This window comes from Gambusia affinis, linkage group LG08 (assembly GCF_019740435.1).
Source record: "Gambusia affinis linkage group LG08, SWU_Gaff_1.0, whole genome shotgun sequence".
Taxonomy (NCBI): domain Eukaryota; kingdom Metazoa; phylum Chordata; class Actinopteri; order Cyprinodontiformes; family Poeciliidae; genus Gambusia; species Gambusia affinis.
In genome coordinates, this window is record NC_057875.1 from 17,375,521 (window position 1) to 17,403,118 (window position 27,598).

Genomic DNA, 27,598 nt, shown 5'->3' on the forward strand with positions numbered 1-27,598 from the left:
CACTGATGCCATTAGTTTATTATCTCACACTTCTGGATACAAAACATTTCAACAACATTTGCTTTTTTGTGTAACTCAGATCAGAGAAAGAACATTACAACAGTTCCTGGATCCGACTAAAGAAAGAGAAATCATTTAAGTTACATGTTTTCCTCCATGGAAAAGCTCAGTTACCATGGTGAAGAAGAATTATTTACATCTCAATCATAACGACTCGGCCACAGAGCCAGTGCGACCCAGCAGTCATATTTTAAAGCCTGAACCCTCAGCCAAAGTTCTGTAATATTTACACACCACAGACACAAGTTAGGAGAAAAAAAAATCACATTACTTAAAATGAAAAAGGTCACTTTATAAATACCTTAGAGGCATCTTTCTGAATGTTCTATCTGCAAACACTAGATAAGAAGTAATCACTTGTAATTAAAAGCTAAGTGTAGCTAAGTAACCTGAAAGCAAAGATGTTTTTTTTTTTTTTACATAGAGACAGAGTGAGACCTCTTCACCTTCAGATAATTCCAGTGAAAGCAATCGTTGTCCACAATGAGACAATAAATAATAAACCTTCCCAAACATGGGTGGTTTCTGGCCCCCCATCCCTCCATCTAATTACGCCCTGGGCAACTGCCCATGCTGCCCATATGAAAAACCACCACTGTTCACAGAGTCGTTCCACATCAGAGATGTCTGCTACAACCAAAAGGTGCTAAGAAGATGGACAATAAAGCTTCAACCTCATCTCCAGAAGACATTATCACATTTTTCATTCCATCACGATGAAAACATTTATGAAGATCTTGCCCAATAAACACAAATGGAATAAGATTTTCAATCATCTTTCCAAAAAGATGATGCTGTGAAGAAGCAAATTATTATTTTTTTTGTAATAAAGTATGCGTGGACAGACTTATATTTCATTTCCTGTCGAGAAAAACAACAAAGATAAGTTGCCAAACTTATGAAAAATGTATTTCTATGTAGCGAAGAGCTTGGACTGCAAACCAGTTGTTTGCAGTCCAAACTGCAAATATGATATGATGTGAATGTTTTTTAACATTTCTGGATACATTTCTAATAAATTTGATGAATTTGGACAATTGGGGCGATCTAAGATGATCTGCAAGTTTCAGCTGAAAATGAAACCAAATTAGTTTCATTGAGGTGAAGAAACAATTTAGCTTTAGGGATGGTGCGTTCTGCCATTAGAGGCCATTTTCTGGGCACAGAAAAATAAACAAGTTTATAGTCTTTGGAACAATTATCATTATCGATATTTCTTGCCTTTCTGTCCAAATTTATCCAATGTGCACTTGTCAACCAAACTTTAGAGACTTTTTTTAAACCAATGCATTACAGTTCAATAAGTTTTGTAGGTAAATATTTAGCAAAAATTAGAAATTACCAAAATGATAAACCTTCTCAAATAGGATGAATAATTAAATTAAATTGTGGTATTTTTGGTAAGATTTCATCTTACTCTCTATGGATGATGACCGCCCAATTAAACCAAAGCAGTAATGAGAAACTTCCTTATGGGAGTAACGCTTTTTCCTCACAGAAGAGTAGAAGCAGCTCAAAGAAAATGAAAATCAGCAGTAAAAATAAATTCCCTAAGGAGGGCATGAATCTACGCTGAAAGGTACAAAACAGGTAAAACTGCAAAAGTGGAAAATAACGCAGGTGTGAAATGACCATTGCTTCTGTGGAAGAGGTTTTTTTTTCCCACAGAAGTAGCTGAAGCAAACAAAGTGCTTTCACTCACAATTAATAATCACTTTAACACCACAAATTCTTCAATTTGGAAGTTGGTGCCAAAGATAAAAAAAAAAAAAAAACGAAGAAAAAAAGCCCACTTATAGATGTTTTTCCACCAGACAATTTTAGCTGACTTAGTGACATCTGTTTTTCTGGAGCTGGGAAAGAAACAGCTCTAGCACCAGCCCTGGTTTAGTACTAGAAGCACAGTGAATGTTTGATCCTCTCTCTGTTGTATTCTGAATTATTGTGGAGGATCGCAGCGCTGGGAGACAGTTTAACCACACAAACCCCATTACTTATGTCGGTTTTCCTGCATCCGGATGTCTGCATGCCCAGCTTAACTTAAAAAAAATGTCCTGATCAGAAACGACCAACATGAGCTTTTTTCTTTTTTTCTTTTTTTTTTTTTTTTACCAAGTTTTAGTGAAATTAGTTCTAATGAGAAGTTACAAACTTTTTTTTTTTGTTTAAATCAAGGATCTAAAAACATTTTAATCCAAACAAGAATTTTTGCTTTGAGTCCAGCTGAGGAAAAACTAATTTACACCTTTTGGCCTTTCATAATATCTTTCAGAAAGAACAACATATATAGCTTTTGATAAATGTCTACTATAGGAATTTTCCCATAATTTATGTTTATTTTTTTCTTTTTAAAGAAAAACATACAACTTTTGTAAAAAAGGCGATGGATATATTTTCCTCAATGACATTTGTGAACAATTTTATGTGTTAAAAAAAGCACACAGTTTTCAACCTAATGACAAAAAAACCATCTAAATATATTACTGGTACTTTCTGTTGTGCTAATTTAATCCAATTATTCCATAAACACCAGAAAAACTCTTAAAAGCTGCATTTTTAAATTATATCTATGCTTAAGACCATAGATATAAAATGTTAGTAACTAACATTAACATCAACTAATCATCAAAGTTATTAGCCATAATGGAAAATGGAAGAAATGGCTCCAGAACCGCTGGTTGCAGGTTGTTGCTTTAAATAAAATTAGCAGCCCAACTCTGTGCTCTGGCTTGACCTGCTGTCACTATGTGACAAGAAATCCTGAATAAACAAGTTTCTTATGTCCCAAGATCAGTGCATTGATCAACATTTAAACCAACACTTTAAACAAAGCTGTCACAGTTATTACATCTAGACTAGTAAAGACTTATTAACGCAGAACCGGTTCTATAGTGATATAGTACATGTTTTCAGCGGCAGAAACAAAAAGAGCTGGTACCAAAAACACCAGACAAGCAGTGTTTTTGGTCATTTCTCGCCTTTTTTACAAAAAACCAAAAAAAACAAACAAAGAAAAACCTGTCAGGGATGGCAAAATCTCGATTTGCCTTTAGAAAAGTCAACCAAAAGTAACAGAATAAAACTTTTAAAAGATCTTCAAAAATCCTTGAGAAATAATAATCTGTACAACCTTAAAAGAGTCCAAGGAAATACAACACGCTGTAAGCAGAGTATAAAGAAATTCTGGATGGTTGAAGAATTTTGCACAGTATTGTAAGTCCAAACTAAGTTTCAAACCACACCATACTCCTATCTACATGACATTTACATAGAAAAGCCAGGACTTTTGCCTGCACACAGTTTCGTTGAGATTCTGAAACTGCAAGACAGTTTTGGTGAAATCTAAAATTGTAACTCTTTAACCTGACTCTACAGACACTCAGCGTTTTTACGTTCACATCGGGAGTAAGCCGCATGTTAAAAACTGCAACTCAGATGGAAAGCTGGAGCTTGCTGAGGTTCCTCTGGTGCATGTTGTGGTGCCGCACTAACTCATCGCTGCGGGCGAACTTCTTCTGACAGTTCGGCCACCGACAGTTAAACGGCTTCTCACCTGAGACAGGAGGATGGGGAAGGTGACAAATGAAGGGTGATGTTATTACACCAAGCTCTCTCACAAAGGTCTGTGACATGTATTTAGACATCAAATGGATAAAGAAGAAATGGAAAAATAAAAGTTTTACGCACTTGTTTTACCTGTATGAGTCCGTGTGTGTGTCTTAAGGTGGTCAGACCGAGAGAACTTTCTTTGACACGTCTCGCATTCGAATGGTCTAACTCCTAAACACATGTACAATAAGCATGCGCACACATTCAAACACGCCAACAGGTCAGAAAACGTCCACAAAAATTCAACAACAACACACACACGCGCGCACACACGCCCGCACACGCACACGCACACGCACACACACAAAGGGAGACAGAAAAAAACAGTAGAGCAGAGGCTTGCAGGGAAGCCATTCCAAAGTTTGGCGAGCAACTTTATCTGATATAATTCACTAAAGAGCATCTCTGTTTTGTTTTTTTGTTGTTGTTTTTTAAATGCAGTCTGGCTGTTCATAAGATTGGTGTCATGCAAAGAGCAGAGATGAGTTATATGAGAATGTGCAAAGAAAACAGCAAAAACAGCAAAGAAAAGCTTAGAAATAAAATGAACAAAGGCAAAGAGGCTGGCGTAAGCAAAATGGCTCGAACCTGTGTGCCTCCTCTGGTGTCTTTTCAGCTGATCAGAGCGGGAAAAACTGCGGCCGCAGTCTGTGAAATCACACCGATAGGGTTTCTCCCCTGGAAAAAAAAAAAAAAAAAAAAAAAGAGTAGAAGAGGTTGAATCATAATTTACTTCTTGGTCATTTTTTATATTATTGCTGATTGATTACACATATATCTGACTAACGTCCAACTTACTCGTTGAGGGATGAATACAAAAGTTTAAAAAAGGCGGTCTGGAATGCTTGGCATGTAGATGGTGTCTAAGGGTTTTTTTTTTTTTTCATAAACTTGCTGACTTGATACTTATGAAGAACGACGCATGCAATCTTAAAGAGTGGTTACGATTTTAAAAGAGAACCAAAAACTCAGTTGAAGTTTCTTAATTATTTGTCTATGCAGATTATTTATTTTGTATTTTACTTATTTACCTGGTCAAATTCTTATTTAGTAATATTTTGTTTACCATATATATTTATATAAATCTTCTTAGTTTTGTATTTCTATGTTTACTTTCTATGATTGCAAATAGCAAATAGCTTCATTTGCCATTTTTATTTGTTTCTTTGCATCGTCTTCTTTTTTAACCTTTGTACAACAGTTTCCTGTCTGCATGAAAAATGTTCTACAAATGTTAACATTTTTAATTCACAATGAACTGTTTTAGTATTTATTGACATTTAAGCCTTATAAAGACAGGTGGTCATGGATTAATAACTAAAATACTTTCAACTCTATAATCTACCTTTAAGGACAAATTACAGAGCAATTTCAATTACAATTACTGTCTGAAAGTTTTTAACACATTTTTAACAATAAAACCCAGAAAGAAGAACATTTTTATTAAATGTTAAATTATAGGATGTAGAAAATTACTTGGTGAGATATTATCCAAGGGCATTAAAATGTTCTTCACATAACTATCTCAGATGCTAATTACTGTACAGCAATGATGTCCAAACCTTTGGATATTTGGGCCAAATTTAGAAAGTTCAAAGTACTTTGGAAATTTTTTAAAATTTCTTTTCAATTAAAAATACAAAATAATGTTGTGATTTAAAAAAAAAAAGAAAGCCTTTAAATTAACCTGTAAATTTAATTTTGTCAATAAACTAAGCATGCACTATTTTAATAGAACAAGAAGAAAATCAAATAATTATAGATCCAAAATTTTAAAAGGGTGTCACAGCTTTCATTTTTTTAAAAGAAATAATATGCCGTTTCCTAATTCATAATTTTTCTTTCTTTTTGTTGACTATTCTGATAAACTAGAGAAAATGTGACGTTACTATTCTCTGAAAAAGTGGGAAGTTTTTCATTTGAATAAATGTCGCTGGATGTTTCTGGTCAACTTTTCATTAACTTCTTATATCTTCCATTTTAAAAAGATCTAAAAAAACGTCACTGATAGTAACGCCCCAAAGAAAATGACACACTGCGTCCATCCATTGCTGGTGCTGGGGAGTCAAATTTGTGTCATTGATGAATTGAGGCACACAAAATTATTCCAAGGGCCACAATTGTCCCCCAGGACCACAGTTTGGACACCTCTGTTGTAGAAGGTAATGCAAAAGTGGAGCAGGAATCCTGGCCTTATCAATATGTCATACAATTTATTCCCCAGATAGTTATGTTGTGATTCAATTTGCATCAGATCAGACAGAAAACACAGCTATCCAAATGTTCTAAATAAAAAGTATTTCCTAGCCGCAACAGAAAAGAGAAGAAAGTAGTTTTGTCGTTTCAATTGAATAAAATCCCATAATTAATGCAACTGTGTCTTTTATGCTTTTGTTGCTCCTACCTGTGTGTTTGCGGTCGTGCATCTGCAGATGCGACAGTTTGAAGTAGCGCTTGTTGCATCCGGGATAGGTACACATGAACGGGCGCTTTTCACTGGTGTCTGATCGAACTATGGCTGGAGCGATGCTGGGAACCCGCCGCATGTCCTGCAACCACGAAAAAAGCAAAAAGGCGAAATTAACCAAAACTCTGAAGCCATCAATAACCAAAGGAGTAAACATGTAATTAAAAGAAGAGTCTATTAAATATTAGCCGGCGTGTAAATTAGGGGCCTGTGATCTGTTCGGGGAACATTACAATGAAATAGTCATATATTCATGAGATGGGAATTAGCAGCAAAATGACCCCAGAATGACTGCATCCCAAAGGGAGCAGTTAGTCACGCCTTTTAGGCAGACCCCCTCTCAGAGAACCCCACTCCTCATTTCAGGCGTCACTGGAGGAGAATAACACAATTTAACATCCTCTACCCTGACTCGTACACACACAACATGACCCTCCTTTATCTCTCTATTCTCAAAATGTCTTCAGTCCTTCAACACTTTCCATTTCTCCGCCTCTCCCTCCGTACCGCCGCCGTCTCCTTCTGCTTCCAGCCATCTGCTTTCAATTTTCTCGGCATTTAGCATAATGACCAGGAAGATAGAATGGCTGCTAGATGCTAACGCTGTTAGCATCTAGGACGCTGTGTATCTGGAATTGAAATGTTTGAAGTCCTTAAAGTCAAAGTTAAAGATTTATTTTTAACTTTGACTTTTTGTCTGCATCTGCGGATACAAGAAGAGCTGAATCTACATGAATCTACAAAAAGAAACAGAATACACAGTTTAACTAGTTAGGAATTGATCGATTATTTTAATATTTTAAGTTCTGGTTTAACTGCATTTTATGACTATAATTCATGACTTTTATATCCATGATTTTTATGATGATTTTTAACAATGGCAAGTCTGTTTAAATACTTGCCGCTATTGAATTTAAGTCTGGACTTTAACTAGGCCACAATAAAACCTTTAATTGGGACGACCAAAATGCTTGAGCTTAAAGTCAACCACTGAGGATTTCCTAATACAGAACCAGATTAGTTGTTCTCGATCAATTACAGCAAATCATCCACTTCCTGAAGCAGCCAAGCAGCCCTCAGATCATCACACTACTTTGTTTCTCTCTTCTTTGTTTTTAATGTCTGGCTAATCAGATATGCTATGTTGCTTTTGGAGATCCTTAGCTTACTTCATGTTTTCAGAAAGGTTCTGTTTACCGGTAAGTAATTTTTCACCCCCAGCACTGGCCTGAGACCTGGCCTGAGAAAATGTGTCTCATTGCTTTTTATGTATGATTTAACAACAAGGCCAATTACGGTATATTTTAATTTCACCACCAGCTGGTTTAGATAGCCTTCTTTTAATATTTGTTCCTTCTTCATAACACAGTATGAATGTCTTTTAATAGGTATATATTTGTAATTCACATATAGCTGAAATGAACTATCTGTAATTCATATTGAGAACATTTGAATAATCTGTTTTAAACTTTTATAGAGTAATAAAAAACAAATTCACATTTAAGAAAAAAGAATACTCACAAAGTGAAATAAACACAAGAAAACAACTCTGTGGCCTCAACTGTATTATCATTGGCAGTGACTGTGAATTTGGGTAATCCCTGCAATAAAACTTAAACCCTAACGTTACTTTGCTCCAAGTCAATCTGTTACCTCACCTTTTAGCAGCTTCTAAATTATACTTTAAGGGGCACCGGAGTGAGCTGTTGTTTATACTATTTGTCCTGAGGTGGACCCTAAAGAATGAAGAAGGAACAGGATGACGGATGAAACAGGCCCCTGAAAGAAAGATCTTGGTAGTGGAGTAAAAGCAGGTCTGGAGAATCTCCTGCTCCCTGTCCTTTGGAGCTGCTGACAGACGATAATTAAAATCTAATGATTTATTAACATGTGAATCCTCATTTGGAGACTGTATCCTTACACAGTTTTAACTCTATGCATGTGTTTCTCCACTGCTAATGTATTTATATTAAAAAAAAAAAACAACCTCTGTGCATGTGGATTACATATCCTGCTGCACATCAGTGTTTTTTCCTTGCACAGCCTGCTCATTACATTAGTATTAAGACACTATATATTTTTACCAGTCCAGTTGTGTGTCCCCCCCCCTCCCTGTCTGTTGCAAAGTTTTCATCATGCTCAATATGACACTAAGCATGGACTAGAAAAAAGGTGCATGATAACCGCATGCAGGCAGAGCTGACCAGATGATGACCTGTTGACGATAAATAAAGTGCAGCAGCAGTGCGAGTCCCACCTGAATGCCCCTGAAGACTCCGTGTGTGTGTATGCGGTACTGCGTGCTGCAGCTGTACACCATTGGGGTGCTGGGGTCGCTGTCGTAGCCCGGTGCATGGCTGAAAACACACAAAGACAGACGGCCATCATCAGGTTACATCCATGAGAAATAAGCTGTTTCTCGTGGATATCACGAGATATCCACATGTGTTTTACATCGGCCACATCGGCCCGAAGACTCAAAAACTATTCAGTTGATAAAATTTTAACTAAAAACCTGTTGACACTTTAACACCCTTTGCAATCAAAACCCCTCCTTATAAAGGCATGCATGTGGACAACTAAACTGAATGTAAAGCAGATCTCAAGATCAAGAACATAATTTAGTGCAAACTTAAGTCACACTGGCAGACTGGTAGAGCATGCAGCACTGTTTTCCTGAGTGCACTCATTGTGTGTAGGTATGATAAGGTCAGGGAGGGAACATTATTCAAAACCCGTCACATACAGCCTTTAATGCAAATCGCAGACCAGAGTTCACTCTTGATGTAACTTGTTTTCATGCATGGGGGTAATATTTCACTGTTATTTTCTTAGGACGCCATTAATGTAGTTGTTTCTGTGGTGTCTCTGTTTCACTGTTGTTTATAGGAAAGAAAAAAAAAGGACGTAGGAGTCTTTAAAGCTGTCTAAAGGATGGTCCGATGTGTTTGACTGCATCCACATGCAAATAACATGACTTTAAAACATAGAGACCTAAGGAAAAAGAAATCTTTAAGATACACTCAGCGGCCACATTATTGGGTACACTTAGCTGGTGCCAGAGTGAACCCCCCATTCAATGGGGTGTCAAACTCATTTCAGTTCTGGGCCATATCAAAAATATGAACATTCTTAAAGGGCCGGTTGTGCCAGAATGTATTGATAAAACCAACTAAACTGTTAAAATAGCTGTTCCTCCAGGATCTTGTGTTTTTTTGCAGTCAAAATGACAGATTTTGTGGCGCCAATTTAGAAATCTTTGTAAGGAATGTGCGTTACTGTACGATGTTAAATGCGGCCTTTGGCCACGGTCTATAACGTGACATAAAGCAGAGGCAGCAGTCACTTAAACCCAATGTTTTTGACCAAATTTGAGAAAATATGCAGTAAAATCAGAAAAAATGTAGGAATCTGTTGATTTTGTGTGAACTTTGTGAGAAACTGGAGGAACTTCTTATGTAATTAGGAGTCTGGGGGGCCGCATAAAAAGCTACAGTGGGCCAGATTTGGCCCCCGGGCCTTGAGTTTGACAACACATGTTGCCTTCAGAACTGCTTCGGTTCCTCATGGCAAAGATTCAATAAGTTGTCAGAAACATTCCTTAGTGATGTTGTTTATATTGTCATTAAAGCGTCAGGTAGGGATTGCTGCAAGTTCTGTAATAAGTTATGATCTGGTAAGTCTGTAGGTCCATTGTAGTACAGTGAACTCATTAAGAAACCAGATTGCGATGATCGTAGCTCTGTAACATGTTGCACTGAGCCTTGACCCTAACCTTAGTCCAGTAACAACCTTCAAGTGTCAGTGCCCTGCAGGTTTTAGATCGGTCATTGCTCCAACACAGTCTGGTAATGAGTGACACAATTCAGGTCCAGTCCTTGAGACCTGCTATCCTGCAACTTCTCCACTGAATCAAATGAAAGGCTCCTTAACAGGCCTGTGCAGAACTAAATGACTGAATGCTGGTTAAGGAATGCAGCCATTTGATTCAGCCTTATTTCACATATCTACGTATATAAAAACCCAACAATAAATTTGAGAACATTTACACATCCATCCATATCAAAACCACTTCAGAGACTAGTTGACCTTGACAGTCATGTTTTCGGGCTGTGGAGGAAGTCAGAGTACCCGGAGAAGCATGCACAGGAAGTCCATGCAAAAAGACCCCAGGCTGGGTTTCGAACCCAGAATTTTTAGCTTAACGGCAACAGTGATACCAACTCCAGGCCTGACAAAGTGAGGAAAAATACACATTTTAAACATAACTAACCCTTGCATTGTAATGCATGTGTTGCTCTGTAAAGATTGTCTAGGAACATGACTCCCTCTCCCCTCTTCAGAATGGGAAAGACGAGAGAACATGTAAATTAATCAAGTCAGACGTATGTTCATCTAAATAAGTCATGAAAAAAAATATTAAAAGATAATATCTGCTGCCCAAAACTTGCTAATAAGATGAATTTCACTAATTGAAACTGAAAATGTGGCAAACAAAGCTAAAGATAAGAACATCTTGCAAAAATTGACAAGGAACAGAAAAAAAAAGCATTTCAAAGTGTTTTTATGATGTAAAGCTCTTTGAAAAGCACTTAAAAAAGGTCAAGAGAGCTGAGTCTTGTTGCAGTTAAAGATGGATATATTTGTGTACAAGGTTACCTTTGCGTGTGGAGAGTTTTCAAAATCACATTAAAACAAACATAAAGCATGACAAAACATTAACATTTAAAAAAAGACTGTAACTTCCTCCACATTTTTACATTATTCATAACTTTTGAGATAATTTGAGTCATCAAGCCATATTTACTCATTTTCACACAGAAATGTTAAAGTTGTACTTTTGACAGAAGTTCATTAAAAAAACATTCACAAGGGTAAATATTACTGTGTGAATAAAATGAATTGTACAACAATAACAAAGCTTCTTTTTTATATGATTTTTTGATTTAATTCTGTTAGGACAACAAGAATAGGCAAATTAGCAAGAAAATTTAGTTTTTAAATACAGGATCTCAATAGAGGATGTATCCAAATTGGTACAAAACAATCATTTTCCTGACAGTTTTTCAATAAAAATTTGATCAAATTTTAGATTATTATTTCATGTATGGGATGTAGGGAAGAAGGGTGTAAGAAAATGGATGGATGGATGGATGGATGGATTTCATGTATGGTTTAATTAAAAAAAAACTTTTTAAAATCTTTTTTTTTTTATTATTGTGAAGCAAACAATAAAAGCAGCAATAAACAGGAACATGCAACTTGTAGTGGCCTGCTATTTAATAGTTTTTTAATTGCATATTAAGAACATAAATTCTGAATATTTTTCCATCATATTTAGTATTAAATAAAACGGTAAATTTATACTTTATCCTTCTGCTCAGACGCTGTACACTACAGTCACATTCTCAGATCAGTTGATAACTTGCTGTTCGGTGCTCAAGTGCCCTTCCCTGGATTCAAACCCACAACTTTCAGATTTAGCTTATTGTCCCAAAATAAGAAGTAAATAATTCAAAATGCTCCTTATAACTCCTCATGGATGCATTTTCAAATATTCTATCTCACACTATTCTTTCTGTAGAACCTTTAATAATCAACTCTCAATTTTTTTATTTTTTTTTATCACTCATAGAAAAACCTGCTGTTGCAGTTTTGACTCTGAAAGCGCAAAACAAAGCCTGCTCTGTTTGACACAGCTGCCTGTGTCGCCTCGCGTATCTTCTTATGATAACACACTGACAAACAGAAAGCTCCTGTCTATGAAATGTGTTATATTTCAGTGTGTCCAAGTGAAGGAGGAGGATGGGAGTACTGTGCTGCTGCAGAGGGAATGAACGCCGTACAACCGAGCTCTCATAAGGTCCTCTTTGTCTGCCGTGATTTTTCCCAAGGAGAGGAGGAGACACACTCCAGCAGAGTTTAGATTAAACTGCATGATCCTTGTCTTATACAAGACTAAGTATGTCAGTATTTCATTTTAGTTAAAAGTGGGTTAAAACGTTAGGCTCATTGGATTGGATTAATGGAGCAGCATTTGAACCGTAGGTTCTGAGAAGCATGATGAAAATATGAAACACGTCCAGGAGGATATGAGTCTTACTGTAAAGATGATTTCAGAAACTGTGTACGTGTTTCTGTTCAAAGATCTGAAACACCAGTTGCCATGCTGCCTGCATGTTAGAGTCCAGCATCTGTAGTAGGATGAAGAAAACGTTACTTAGAGCAACATGTTCCAGCTTTCAGCCCCAACTGGTGGATCATTGCTGCCATTATTATTTACACCCCTAAAATTTCTACAAAACAAACAAAAGTGGAGCAGCTTTTCTTTACTTTGTACTTTACTTTTATATGTTGATCAATTGACCAGAGCCTTTAATTGGTAATCTATTTCTTGTTTCCCTGGGGTATAAAATGGCGTGACACAAAGGATTGATTCCTTTCACCACTCCTCAACTTAAGGAAGACAACAAAACATCAAGCCTTTCAGCAAGGGAAACGTGCCACTCTTCAAAAGTCAGAAAATGTCTATGTGAAAACGGCCACATGTTTCCATATTCCACTCTAATGTCAAAATCAAGAGGCGGTTCAGACTGAGAACCATTACAGCCATCAGTGACCACTACGACCACAGCAGGACTTTGAATCAGTCATTCTTTGGGGTCCACTTACACTCTTCTTGGCAAACGTTTGGATCAGCTTCAGGCTGAACTTTCTACTCATCACAAAAATGACGAGTGGATCTCATGTGGCAGAGCTGTAGAACAACGAGGGCTTCTGCTTTCTTCTCCCAATCACTCATTGAGGTTTCTCTTGGTTTTTTACTTCCATCACTGCCGAAGTTGGACTTGGTGTACAGGAAACTAACTTCCCAAATCTGACTTGATGGAGTGGTATTTATCAAAGCACAAAGCTGAGGTACAGAGATAATGGTATCATTTGCTGTTTCAAATATACAAAATAAAACTGGTAGAGTAAATAGACAATGTAATACTTCTGCCCTGTACTAGAAAACTGGAACTGTGTTTTCAATGGGTATTTTGGAAGATTATGGAGAAATCAACACAGAAATAGTTCACAAGATCCATTTTCTTCCTTGGCTATTGCAGTCCATAAACTTAATCCAATAAAAACAAGAGAGGTGAGCTGAAGAGAAGAGAGAATAATAAATAAATTAAGACTCAGTCTTGATCTCAGGTCCTGAGCAGATCATTCAAAGAATGGTCAAATATCTCTCTCTCTCTGTTTCCAGCCTTGTGAAATGTTTAAGACTAATTGTTGATTTACTGGCAAAAGGGGGTAGAACAACATATTAACATCAGAGGTGCCAGTAAGTGAGGCACCGGCTATTTCGTAGATTCTGTAAGTAAGCAATGATTCAGAAGACGTCCTTTAAAATATCCAATCTCTAGTTTCACTTTACATCTATGAACAAACATTGGGCGTTGTTCATCACTTCTGAGATATTTAAAGCCTGGAATTAGGCTCAACTCCCCTGTGCTTCCTCTTCCTCATGTCTTTCTCTTTGGCTTGGCTTTCCTTATCTCCGCTGACCGTCTCCTCCTCTGGTTGCCCTCCATCCTCTTCCTCCTCATCCTCCCTCAAGCCTCCCTTCCCTCTCCTGTCGCCTGCTGCCCATCACTGACCAAACACGCAGCTGGATTTGCAGCAGAAATCTGAAGAATCACCAATTAAAAAAAAAATACTGATGTCTCACTTTTTAATATGAAAATGCAGTTTTCTCACAGTGAAAACAAATACAAAAACCCCTAAAATACAAAAACATTTATTGGTTAACTATGAAAAATGTTGGCTCAGACTAGAAAGGCATTTGTGAAGCGGCACAGACGTTGACCGGCTCTGAAGGTCACGCTGACATGCGGTTCATAGAGAAAGCTTTCTAAACACTGGATGCTGACACTTGAGGGATTTCGAATGTGTTTCCCAAGCTATTTTTGCTTAGGAAAAATAGCTTAGCAGAAAAAAGAAAGCTTTCTGAAACAAGTTTTCAATTCAAAAAATATTCCCAGTAAGCAAAAGTCTTTTATTCTTGATAATCTTCTGCTAATTTTAGAAGGAAATAGACTCAAGGAATGCCACTTATTATCACATGAGTTATAATTAACTGGTAACCACTGGTACACAAACAATATTATTTATTTCCTATTTATGTGTTGCAGAAACAAATCATTGTCAGGAGATTTTGTGACATCTGGAAACAATTAAGGGCATTTCATTTGAAGAAAAAAAAAAAAGTTTACAATAATGTAAACCAGGGATTTTAAAAACGTTGATAATCATCCTTAATTCAAGTTTAATGCCAGCAATTTTCTCACTGCAATCGACTGATGCTGTCCCTTCAGGCGACTCACAACCAGCTACTAGTTTTAGGGAGTATTTAATTTTTCAGACAGGACCAGATCGTTTTGGATGGCCTTGTGCCTTTAACAAATGAAAACTGCATTTTGCATCATTCAGTTTATCTTCATTTGACAATAAATTTTGAAATATTTAGGCATGACTAAAGAGTACAGACTAAAACATTATAAAGAGATTCTCTTTGCTCAGAAAATGACTACAAGTTTAGAACCCTAATTCTAATTACTGTACTGTACTGTATGTGCTAGTACTGTAGCACATACACTATTAGCACTGTATGTGCTAGTACCTCCAGCACATACAGTACGTACTAAAGCATTGCGTCACTACCAGGCCTCTGCGTGCTTGATGACATGCTGAGGAGGTGATTCTTATTTTAGTTTCCAAACTGGAAAACGACCACAATTTCATTTCAGAGTGTGTGAAAAGCAAATCAAATAATTCTTTAATAAGCGTAGAGTTGGGAGCTGTGAATTAGAGATTATTAGAGCAGTTTTTCTAAACTTATACGTGGTACAAAAAAGCGACAGAAAAGTAATTTGAGTGCTTCTGCTGTCCTTTCATCCATATTGAAGACTACCACTGCTTCCGAGTTTCGATGATATCACAGCACTGCAGGCACTAAGGTTCAGATTTGCACTGGGACCTGCTTACTGACTCTAACCGTCCTGGAAGCTCGGAGGAAAATTTCCAAAACTACTCAGAAAAAGCTGTAGAAGCACATACAAGAACTGGGTTTTCAGTCAGTAACTCAAAGGCAAAAATACTGATGGCCACAGTCAACTTCATGTTGTCCTTGTTGCTCTGAATACAAAAAGTTTCTGATGCAAAAAGCTGCAGAAGTTGGTGGCCATTGTTGCAGCTGTCTAACATTTTTTTTTTTTTTTGCTTTGTGAATAAAACTCAGATGAAGTAGATAGCGGGACCAAAAAGGACACAAAATCTAAAGGCAGTTGGGTTGATTTCTTAGCCGCTGGCTTCTTCAGCACAGGGTTTACAAATTTTGGCTTTTTCAAAAAGAAAGCGGTTGTCAATTTCCTACCTCTTAATGGTGGATGCCAGAGTATTGACAGGATTCCATGCCACACACTCCAACTGAGAGGTCATTTGATATAAATTGTCACCGCTGTGGAGGAAAGACAAAACGTAGAAGAAAAGCTCGTGAGCTGCCACTGATCAAGAGGCTAAAGCTGTTTTGCCGTTGAAATAGTTGGTATAGAAAGACCGGAGATGAAACGCTAATAATTTCTACGTTTTTGCAATTTTTTTTTATTGGACATAACAGACTGCATGATCATCACTCAGACTGTCCACAAATATGTGCACGCACAATTTCTGTATTTTCCAAGCTGTAGAGTTATAGCCCTCAGTCCCTCTTTTACAGCAGCTGCAGGTTCAGCGCAGGTTGAATGGGGGCAAAGTGGTGCCTGGTACCTAGCTCATTACAGAGCTATTATTCTACAGTAGAGCAGACAGGCAAGCAGCCAGGAGATGCTGAAAGTATTTCTGCTGAGATATTGCAAGATCTGGCTCAAATGATTCAAAGCAACTTTAAAAAAATAATGGGTCTATTTATAGTCTCAGTTGCTCATGGATAAAAGCCCACCTGTCCTATACTGTTGACAGGCATTTTATTTTTTGGTTTCATTTGTCCTGAATACACAGTTTGCCCCACAGACATTCGGTTGCTTTGCAGAGGAGAAATGCACATTCTTTTAATTTCTTTACCAAAATACATGAAAGTGTTTCTTTATCTAAATGATGTCCGGTTGTATTTTTTAAATGAAACAGAGTGAAGTTCATAAAAGTTCACTGTTTTCTATAAGTATGCTTCTTTCGTACTCAACAAAGATATGAGTCAATTTCATTACCACCCTGCAATATTCTGATGTTACTTTTAGGTCTACATTTTGGTTCATAAGCTTAACATGTGAAACAAAGAGTCTACAAATTATTGAAAAAATAAATATCTCCATCGTTTGCTGTCAGAATGTAACATCTCAATGACCGATGCATCAGTAATTAAAGCAAAAAACATTGTATCTACGACTGCCAAAAAACAAGTAAACCATATTAAATGAAGCGTTTTTATTATAGCTTCAGTCTCCATTGACTATTGACATATCTGAACATTTTCCAGTCGCTACTGAGCTTTACGCTTTCGTCTACACAAGCTTGACAACATGAGACTTGTAAGCAAAAAACAAAAACAATCGGATGTTTTAAAGGCTTTTATTAGCAGATACATAAAGTTCATGCAAACAGTCAATCCTTCCAGGGCTGAAAACTTCTTCATAGGTTCTGCAATTCTCTCTGAAGTCTCGGATGCCAATGTTTGGACTCAGTCCTGACTGATGCTGTCCCATTCAGTCATGTTTTATTGAAGTTTGTAGTTGACCACTACAAACTTCAATAAAGTTTGCAGATCCCCAGATCTTAACTGCAGCTATTACTGCAGTTAAGATCTGGGGAGTTTCTCAATCGCAGAAACAAAATGTCAGTGTTCTGATCTTGCGAGTCACTTTGTTATCACCTTTGCCCTATGACACAATGCTGGAAACAAAGAAAAACAAACTGTGCCTGGAAAGAGTTGCTCTGTCAGGAGGTTTCCATCCCACTCTTTATTCACGGTAGGGCTCTTGCAGGATCAAGATGCTCCAATGCATCTTGCAATGGGATTCCATTGCTTGACTCATGATCTCCCTTTTTCTTCTCTGGACAAATGTGGTTCTGGATGCACCGGACGTATCTCAAAATCCTTCTCATTCTTGCTATTTTGAAGTGTCTTTTTTTGCTGCAGGTTTACTCACACCCATCTGCTGCCACTGTTGAGCAAACTCTACCCCGGTGGTAAGTCTGATTTGTGACTCCGGCTTCATTAGGAAAAGCTTGTTGGACTCTCTCTTCTTGTGGTGAAGTTCTTGATTACCAAAACATCTTAGCAGCAGTTTGCTGCATCCGAGGCCATCTTGCTGCAAAGTAATGAAGGCTGCACACTTTTCTTTGGAGGTAGCCAAAAAGACAACAATTTCTCTTCCTTTCTTTCTTTCTTTCTTCCTATCTTTATTTTTTTCTTTCCTTCTTTCTTTCTTTCTTTCTTTCTTTATTCCTAAAAAATCTGACTCATGATTAAGATGACAGGATGATATCAAGTTGACTGCTTCACAGCTTCCCGCAAGGTTGTTAAATGATACTGACTTTAAAAAATAAAGCTCTTTGTCTTGAACGATATCCACGTCGTCACTGAACTGGCTTGATCATTTTGGAAAGGTTGTGAGTTGTCACCGTCAAAACCACAAAGTTTGCAAAGCACACCACATTTTTGATATTGCAAAAACCTTTGGGTAGTTTGGCAATAAATTGTTGTTTATTAATTGATAGAACATCCTGCTCAGTTTTAGGCTTCTCATTCTGTTCCTTACTTTGATAGAAGCCAGAGAGCCTCTCGTTTTCTCTCTCTGCTCGGATTAATAAGCCCTGTGCGTGTTTCCACTTCATGTTGTTCCAAGCTGATGGCCCAGAGAGTAAATACAGGCCTGATGGTACCAGGCTGCAAGATTAGACCACTGACTTCACTCACATGAGCCTTCCCAGTCATGTGTGTTTATGAGTGTGTGTGCGTGTGTGCGTGTGTGTGTGTGTGTGTCGATATCAGTTATGTTTATGACAAAGAAGAACCTCAGACTAGCAGAGTCAGGACAGTCTTTCTCCCTTAAAACACGCTCTGAAGGCTCAGTGTTCATGCCCAGGAATGGGATTTCTTTTTTTTCTCGTTTTCCATTTACAGAAAACATCGGATCAGTGGCATGTAAAGAATTTCTCATTTGGGAGACAAAACAACAAACCGTTTGGGGAGCGTGTGAAGAGGAGGTGTGCCTCCTAAAAATGTACTGCTCATTAATTTCATAGCCTCAACCCCATGTTTTATTACATCTTTGTACCTGGATAGCTCCAAAGTTTCAGAAATTTGTCTGAGGTAGTTGCAGCCAAAGTTATCATCGTGGAACATTAGCAAAGTAAAACTCTTGGTCTTTTGTTTCCAAACTGCACAGACGGCCAGTAGATCTGCAGCAGTATTTTACAGAAACGTTTGGAGATGCTTCGAAAGGAAGGGGAAGTATGTCAAGTTTTTGACTGAACTTACTAGGTAAAAACTGGATATAAAAATAACCTAATGGAAAATAGAATTCTTATTTGAACAAAAGTATTTTTACTGCAGGCAAAAACTTATTTTATCAATGTATTTTTTACATTCCTTGGCTATTTGGGTATTTTACACACAGAGCTTTCATTTCACTGATATCTTTTAAATAATTTTAGTTTCCTTGACAGGCGATAAATGTATCTCGCCTTTAAAAAAATCTCATACAACTGAAGTAGTGCTGAGTACTAATAAGTACATAGTACGTATAAATCTTCCATCCCTCGACCAAGCCCATGAACGGTCGTGGGATGTGAGGCAGAGTACAAAATGGACAGATAACTATAATATTTGTCAGAGAAGACAGTTCAGTCAACTTCACCAGTTGTAATATTTTGAAATCTTACAATATCCCGCTTATCCTGCTACAACCACAATTTCCAAAGAAATTTTATTGGGATTTTATCTGACAGATAGAAAGAACGTTGCACGTAATTATGAAGTAGAGGCAACATTATGCAAGGATTTCAAATGTTTTTACAAACAAAATGAACTGGTACTTTATGGAACAACATTCCTTTCCAATTGCAATTGCATGTCATTTGGGTTATATGTCAATGAACCCTGTAGATTATGAAACTTTTGCCAGTTCTAATTTGAAAGCTTAGTCATCTGAAAACTAAGGATCTATAATATGAATATGAATTTAAATTTTAGGGTCAATCTTACCCAACGTTTCTTAAACGCACCTCTGAGGCCTTCGCAGAACAGCTGTGTTTATGGCAAGACTTTTCTTTTACTGTTACCAGACACAGTGAGTCACACTGTTGCGATATTACTATCAATCTAAAATTATACACCTGATATAAGACGCCGTCGGTCATCCGACAAGTGATCAAGCCACTTGTGGGAACACAGAAGAAAATATTCCTGGACAGACCTAGTTATGGATGAAATGAGTGAAATCACATTTGCCACAGCAGGAGAGACTTAAGAGTTTTCACATATTGTGTTTCATCCCGGAGATTTTTGCAACTAAATGAAGGGAAAAAGGAAACCAAAGGAAGGAACACAAAATTAAAAAGGAAGCGACAGAGGCAGTCAAACCTGTCCAGAAGGTGAACATCCTGTTCAGAGCTACATCCTGCTACCTGCCACTGAATTACTGCTGTTTGACCAAAACAATCAACAATGGATCCAGAGCTATTTCCAGCTTCAGGTTTTGCTGTTTGTTTATTCTAAGAATATATTTTGGAAAGGGTGTTTGGGATGTCGTAGAGGTACAGAAGGCAAATGTTTGTGTGTTACCTGTTGTAGGGGTTCCTCAGCAGCAGCGCCTGGCTGCTGGTGCAGCTGTCCGACGGTGTGTGACAGCCATAAACGGGAGGCGGTACGGGATACTGCTGCTCACCTGGAACACACACACACACACACACACATACACACACACAGTCAGAGACAGAAAATCTCTACCTGGGTTATGTGAAAACACACCTTCAGAGTTGTAGTTTGAGAAATCTCATTCTGAACCCTGCACATTTTAAAATATTTGTTCTTTTTTTTTTTTTAAGAATAATGAACCGACTGTTCTCAAAGGAGGTACTGGCATCCAGAAATTGTACTCAAGTAAGTGTTCATTCTACTTCTACATATTTTTACTTAACTAAAAGTAAAAGAAATGATCATCCAAGAAATTACTCAAGTGAAAGTAAAAAAGTAGTTCGCAAAAAGATTACTTAAATAGTGAGTAACTGATGAAGTTATCAGATGGAGAAACAATTTTATGTGAAAATTCTGGTAGTTTAAAGATATATCTGGCTGATTGAAACACGTTTGCTCTTCATTCAGTGAAGTTACTCACTGAATGTGAGTAACTTCACTGAATGAAGTTACTCAATTTCACTTGAGTGAAATTGAGGATCCATCAATTTCACTCAAGTAGGTAAAATTATAATTATTATTATAATATTACTCAAGTAAAAGCGAAAATTATGATGCCGTAAAAATACTTCTAATAGTGTGTTGTTGTTGGGGGTTTTTTTAATTACCCACATAATTTTAAGTGAATAAATGTAACTAATTGCTACCTGACTGTGGTACTTGAAACATTAAGTGGAACTGTTGCTTTCTCAAGTTAGAGTAAACATATGCATGATCGTCACATGCAGCCTTACAATAACTGTTAGAAGAAACAGTCAAAATAATACAGAGGTTATTGTGGTAAGTCCTTGACTCAATTTGCAAAGTTTATGTGTCGTTCAGTCACACCTCACCTGTTATAAATGTTGAAACTACTAACTGAGACAGGAGCTCCATCGGAAGTTAGAGCACATTTTGAAATGTGCTTTCTTCTTTATATTTCTACGTTTTTTTGTTGTTGTTGTTGTTGTTTATTTTATTTTTTTATTATGGCCCCATGTACATCTTTAATAAAAGTGAACCAACTAAATGTGCGCATTGGTACGAAGGGCTCAGAATCTGTCAGATCTCTACTGTGTCAGGACGACGTACGTAGCTTTTGCTGTCACAGCATGGCCTCTTTTTAATTATCATTAAAGCTCAAGTAATTCCTGTGTCCCTAAATGCCCAAGTTATGATTTAGTAAATGAACCTGGAAGCGGGCTATTGAGAGGGGTACATTGATCTTTAAATTAGATGAGAAGTTGAATAAGAGTTAAAAAGCTCTATTTACAACTTTCTAAGGTAAAAATGTCAACGGATTCAAAACCACACACACACACACTCAAAAAATAAAATAAATTCAAATAAATGAAACATGGCTCTACATTGTGAAACTGAAGTTAGAATCCTAATAGGAGTTTCTAAATCAGAACTAAAGATCTATTTTAATGTCTTTTAATTGAACCTGATCTGCATTCGATTACTTGTAGCTTCAAATCTCTATTTGAACAGGGAAGAGATTATTTTAAACAGTTTGAGACTCATAAATCCCCAGCGTAATTCATAGAACCACAGAAAAAGAGTCATTTCAAAGACACTGACCATTTAAGATTGAGACAAGTGTAATGTTGAAAACAAAAATATAAAATTAAATCCCTAATGTATACAGAAAAACTCACTCTGGGAGCAGCTAACCGTACAAGAACTGTCACTTCCTCTTTCATACATCACTTTTTTTATGATATTCAAAGATATTCTTTTGTTTTAGTTTTGGGGTTTTTTTTCAAGTTGGTGGTTTCCTTTAGGAAATTATTTAACTTTCGTTAAAACTAGATCTCATGAGTTACAATGCATCTGAAAAGATTAAACAACCCCAAGCTCCCTGAAAGCTGATGTAACTCACATGGCGCTTCAGAAATTCAAAGTTTGGCTTTCCTTCTGGAAACTTGTTCATCAGACCTTGTGAAAAATGGGTCCGAACGGTGGATTTAGGATGAAGCGCTTTCTTGTCGATTTTTCTGTGGCAACTTAACGGCTTCCTGAGTGTCTCGCCACTTTTATCATCCTGGTTTTTCAGGAAGCGGATTAACGATGAGAATTTGCCAGAAATGGCAGCTTTCATTCCACCAGACTCGCACGTTTCAATGTTTACTAACAACGTGCAGAGAGGCGAGGGATTAGATTGTGGGCGGATGAAAGAATAGATGAGAGAAGGAGTCAAGGGAGTTTGTGAGTCAGGATGTGGCTGATTTATACCTCTGACAGGCAAGGTCACAGCAGAGACGTCAGAAAACGGGACAAGACACTCCCTGGGCGAGGGCCGAGAGGCTACCACATGCACGGCCCTGCTCTCACACGGGGGCTCAATGTACACAAACAGTACAGGGTCCAACTAAAAAAGACTTTGACTCTTTGTTGCTTAAGAATAATAATAATAATAATAATAATATCAAATCAGTATCAACTCTGGGTGAAGTGGATACTGAAGGTGAACATTGTGTTTGCTGTAATTTCCATTTATCAAATCAATCAGCATTACTTCCCCCCCCTCCAGTGGATCACTATTCACAGACGCACCCTGAGGAATGATCACGTTTGGGACATGTTGCTGAAATGTTGCTCCATTCACAAGTCAGTAAAAATGTAAAAAGCCATAAACTGCAAACGATGCTTCATTCTAAAGAAAGGTAATATTGATGACGATTATTTAAACCAGTGAAGCGGGAATGACTAAAGTATAAACAAATTTAAATGTTAGGTATTTTTTGAGGCAGAAATCCCTGCAACGCTGGGCTAATATTTAATACAAATGTTGCATATCATTTTGCAGTTAATAAATTAGTTTGGTGGTTATTGACGTTTCATAAAGTCTACATGAAAGTTTCCTTGTACTATAAAAACTGTTTAAAAAGCATAGGTATTGTGTATTATAAAGACTAAATTTCATAAAATCATAATGCACTCGAGATCCTGAAAAATGTAAAATAAAATATATTGTAAACAATCGCTAAATGTACGGTAGGATTTTTGTTACTTCTAAATCCAAGCGTTCACCACAAAGAGTAGTAATTGCATTTCTTCATGTGACCAGATGCTTGAAAGCTTTTTCAGATATGTAATGAATTTACTTTATTAAGTGACGCGTTTGCTGGAGTCAAGTAACTCCCAAAAGCCTCTTATGGACTTCTGACTCGCCACATAATTTGATTTCCTCCACCTGACTCTTCTAGATTTTACCTTGCAAGAATAAAACCATGTGAAATGCATCTTTGAAAAAAAAGAAGAAGAAAAAAAGAAAAAGACATGAGAAAAGTCTTCAGCTTCAGACGAAGGCCTTGGTGTTTTCCAGAGACTGAAACACTGTAGCCCTTAGGTAATCAGACATGCACATACCCATTGTGTTCGGCTGGGTTAGGGCGTCTTCGTGCTTGAAGGAGTGGCCGGAGAACTGCGAGCTGTGGTGCGTAGGAGTGTGCCCGTAATTACCGGCCCCGTCGAACGCCACCGTGCTGTAACCTACAGCGGAGAAGAAGCAGTGAACACACACACATCAACTCGACATTTTTCCGACGCCGTTAACCGGCGGAAACGCTTCTAAAAACGCGGCGCAAGTTGGATTTGCACAGAAGGCGTGAGCTTCATGTGTTTTTCAGAAAAAAAACTTCACACTCTGTTTCTCAACTTCTGCCAGCAGTGACTTCATTGTGCAACTTGGAAAAGATTAAATTGTTGTTTTTTATAACACATTATGTTTAGCTTTCATGTAACTTTGTGCGTTCAACTTTACATATTTAAAAAATAATCATTTTAGCGCGCCCACATAAAATGGTTCCTGGCATTAAGAAGATCCGTGCCTGACACCCCGGACCGGCTCTGACTCATGACTCCAGCTGACCCCTAAAGGGCACTGCTAGATCCCATAAATCACTCCCATGCACACAAATACACACACACTATCTCTGACATGCATGCTTCATTAATTAAAAATGCAGCACTTTCACAGACTTTCACTCTCTGAGTCAGTGGGTGAGCAGACCAAAAGAGGGAAAAAAATGACCCTAATTAAACATTTCCATTCATCTTCCACTCACCCCTGACTCTTTTGAAGGTGTGTGCGTGGGTGTGTGCGTGTGTGTGTGCGTGTGCGTGTGTGTGTGTGCATGTGATGTGTGCGCATGTATTCTGATACTTTTTGTTGCCTCCTTGATGTCCAGCACCGAGGTGGCAAGTGGTGAGGTCAGTTTGTATTCAACTGGAAAACCTAAAGTCTGGAAAACCCCACGGAATGCCCCTCAAAATCAGAAGGAGATCAAGACTTTAACCTTCTGCACACAGTCTCGCGCTGTATTCTATAGATTTAGACCGTTTCAATGTCCCACGTCGAATATTCACCATCAGCAAAAATGCTAGAAATGCTGCTTTCTTTTTTTTCTTCCTTTTTCTTTTTTTTTCTCCTTTATGGAGAATTCCCAACTTTTAGCTCAAGAAGACGAAACATTCCTGAAGAACATTTTGGAAATGGAAAAAAAGAGATGTTGATGTGACGAATTCCCGGTGTGACCCCTCAGCGATACGAGCTCTACTGTGTGACCCGGGTCCTGCTGCTGGCCGGTTTGTTTGCATGTGCTCAACCAGCCACAGCAGGGTGCAGATAAAACAGGTTAGGGGGGGTCGGCCCGGCTCTTTGATAATGATGTTATTCCTGAATTATCTGCTCAGAAAGCATGTTATTACTAATTAATCTGCCGGCTAATCACTAACAGATTAACTATCCTGCCTTCACGTATGAGGAGCGGGGATTAGGTGACAACAGCTGGAGAAATGAGTAACTTGATGCAATGAGATTCACCTAACCTATTTGCGTGTTTGTATCGTAGCTACTGGATGCTGGGTTTTTTTTCTCTTTTTATTTTATTTTATGAGGTAAATCTGTAAATTGGCTCGTGTTTCTAAATCTAGAGCGTTTTTGTGTTGCTGGAGACACACACGGATCCGCTGTGAGATGTGAGACATGCCAGACTCTAATAGTCGAAGTGATGAATTAGGAATCACTCAGCCGAGCGTCAACACACAAAAGAGTCTCTCCTCTCAGCAAGAAGTTAGACAAACGGACCCTGGTTTTTTATTCCTCCTTTGTAGACTTCATTTTACTTTTTTTTTTTTTACCATCGCTGTTTCAATTTTAGATTTGTAAAGTAAAGTTAAGTCAGCGTGAAAATGAATTAAAGGGTTGGACTTTCCTTCTATCATTATCTATGTATGCCTAAGTCTAAAAATAAGAAGCGAAGCATTGCTATTTCCTGACTCTTTTGTCCAGTTTTATTTGATGTAATATGGAATTCCTCCCGGTAAATCAAACAAGCAGAAATATAGACATAGTCAATTAATTTCACCGGCTGATGACATTAAGTCAAACTATATGCAGGAGAAGATAAGTTACAGTAGACTTCTAACACAGAGCTACCATGAGTAGCATTATCACGAGTAAGTCAAGCGTAACATTTTTCATGAAATACTTTTTTACAATTAAGCTTAAGAATTGTTACAAGTGACAAATCGTTTTCCTTTATCAATTATAATGAATACACACTTATTTTGCTGACTTTTTTTATTTAGTTTTAATTCATTAATTATTGACAGAATTTTTTAATTTGCAATTTTTATTCATTAAATCCTAGTAAATCTTTTCATTCCACGTGCTTCAAGCTGTAATCTTAAAAAGTAAAATCACATGCTTGGAAGACACTTGAGTTTTGAAAGAAAAGAAAGAAAGATAAAAAAAAAACCTTCGAAGAGGAGAAGGTTTCCCCCAAAAGACTGTGACCTCAGAATGAAGAGGAGGCGATTTAGAGTTCGTCAAATGTAAAATAATTATCTGAAAAAAATGAAACTGAGCAACTTGAGCAATCAATAACATTGTGAAGCTCGTGAAATGTTTTCCTGGGAAAAACAAAAGATGAACTCTGGATAAGTCTGAAATGTTCAACGCCTGAAAAATTATTTGTGATGTATTTTTTCGCAATAAAGTAGGATATTTTTTTTATTAAAAAAGAAAAAGAAAAAAGGATTTATAAAGACCTAATCTAGGTTCACCAAACGATGCTCGAATAGTTGACAAATCTTATGAGTCTTTTACAACCAGAATCATCATAAACTAAACGTAACTTTCAGTGTAAATGTTCTCGTGGGACTAAAAAAACTTGCAGGGCAAAAAGCTTTGCTGCTGCAAACTGCAAGACAACTCTGACTTGGGTCAAACATTAACGGCAACAACCTCGGTTAGCGATGCTTTGATCCACGCTGCTTCCACGGAAATAGAGTTTTTCATTATTTTCTCCACAGTTGTATCATATTTGTGGTTTTGTTTTGTTTGGGGTTTCTAGATAATCTTTACGTGCTTCGAAAAAAGTGAACCTGGTCGCCCCGGTACTGAAGGCAACCCAGCTTATTCAAAGTCACTTTATATAATTTAGGGACTAAATTATATGCTAAGGATAAATCAACACGAATTTCTTCGTGGAAAATTCCCCTCGATTTGAATTGCTTTGTCTACATGCACGAGTGTGAATCTCCCACTTGTGAACCTTCATCAATGCATTTAAGGAGTGAAAAGTGAGTCTAAAGCAGGGATGACGTTCGTCCTGCGGTCCAACTTTACCTGTCTGGTTGCGGGCCGCTGGCTGGGTGTCCATGCAGCTGCTCAGGTACGACGGGTTGCTGAACATCCTGCTGGGGGGCTGGTGGTGGTGAGGGGCCGCCACAGGCGTCGGCTGGCTGGGTGCCGTCGGAGCAGGAGGAGGGGCCCCAAACGCTGCCCCATACCTGCAGGCCCCGGTGCCCGTGAACTGACCCGAGAAATGCACAGTGAAGGCGCTGAGACCGCAGTGGGGGTCTGTGTCGTGGTGGTGGGGGTCCCCTGTGGCTCCCCAGCTGGGCTCCTGTTTGATAAAGGAGTGGGGCCCCAGAGAGGAGTGGGGAGCAGCAAGGGAAGGGTAAGGGGAGGCGGCGGTGTGGAAGTCCAGGACGGGAGCCCACTGAGGGGCCGTACTAACTGGCAGCGCTGTGCAGCCGGGACTGGGACCCGGCGGGACTGAGGGCAGCAGGGAGTTCAGGTCACGCACGTCTGAACTCATCATGGTCCAGGGGCGAAAGCCTAAAAAACTGGAGGCAATTTTTAAATCAGTCCTGTCTCCTTTCACGCGACACCTTCTGGATCCTTCTCTCCGAGCTCTGAGTCCTTCACACTCTGGAAACTCCTCAAGTCCAGCTAAAGTTCATGGCAGCTTCCCCCCCCCCAGCAGTTCAGATCTTCGGTTTTCCATTCAGAGCTATCAGCTTAATGGCTCTGAGGGTCCATCAAGGAAGAAGAAGGGTCTTCGGCTCAGAGGTTTCTCTGTGAATGAAGGAAGAGGAGTGGAGGAGTGAGGAGGAGTAGACCTCTTTTCCCTCCACTGTTCGCCTGAGGATCTGTGTGTGTGTGAGGAGGGTGGAGGAGGTGGAGTCAGGAGGTGATGTGGGACAGAAACCTCTGACTTCATTCA

General features: G+C 38.2%; 1 protein-coding gene across 4 annotated transcripts; it reads right to left on the reverse strand.

Annotated features, from left to right (window-relative positions):
* On the reverse strand, positions 1-27,598 carry wt1a (WT1 transcription factor a). 4 transcript variants are annotated; one of them, XM_044125152.1, is made up of 9 exons: positions 26,716-27,598; positions 23,451-23,573; positions 19,965-20,067; positions 15,558-15,641; positions 8,394-8,493; positions 6,074-6,218; positions 4,258-4,347; positions 3,757-3,840; positions 1-3,613 (listed from the first exon to the last, which is right to left on the reverse strand). In XM_044125152.1, the coding sequence occupies exons 1-9, from the start codon at positions 27,191-27,193 to the stop codon at positions 3,492-3,494; spliced, it is 1,329 nt and encodes a 442-aa protein (XP_043981087.1). In that variant the 5' UTR covers positions 27,194-27,598; the 3' UTR covers positions 1-3,491. The 4 variants fall into 4 exon arrangements, with proteins under 4 accessions (XP_043981087.1, XP_043981085.1, XP_043981084.1 ...); XM_044125150.1 differs by having other exon boundaries at positions 3,748-3,840; positions 26,716-27,594; XM_044125149.1 differs by lacking the exon at positions 15,558-15,641 and having other exon boundaries at positions 26,716-27,587.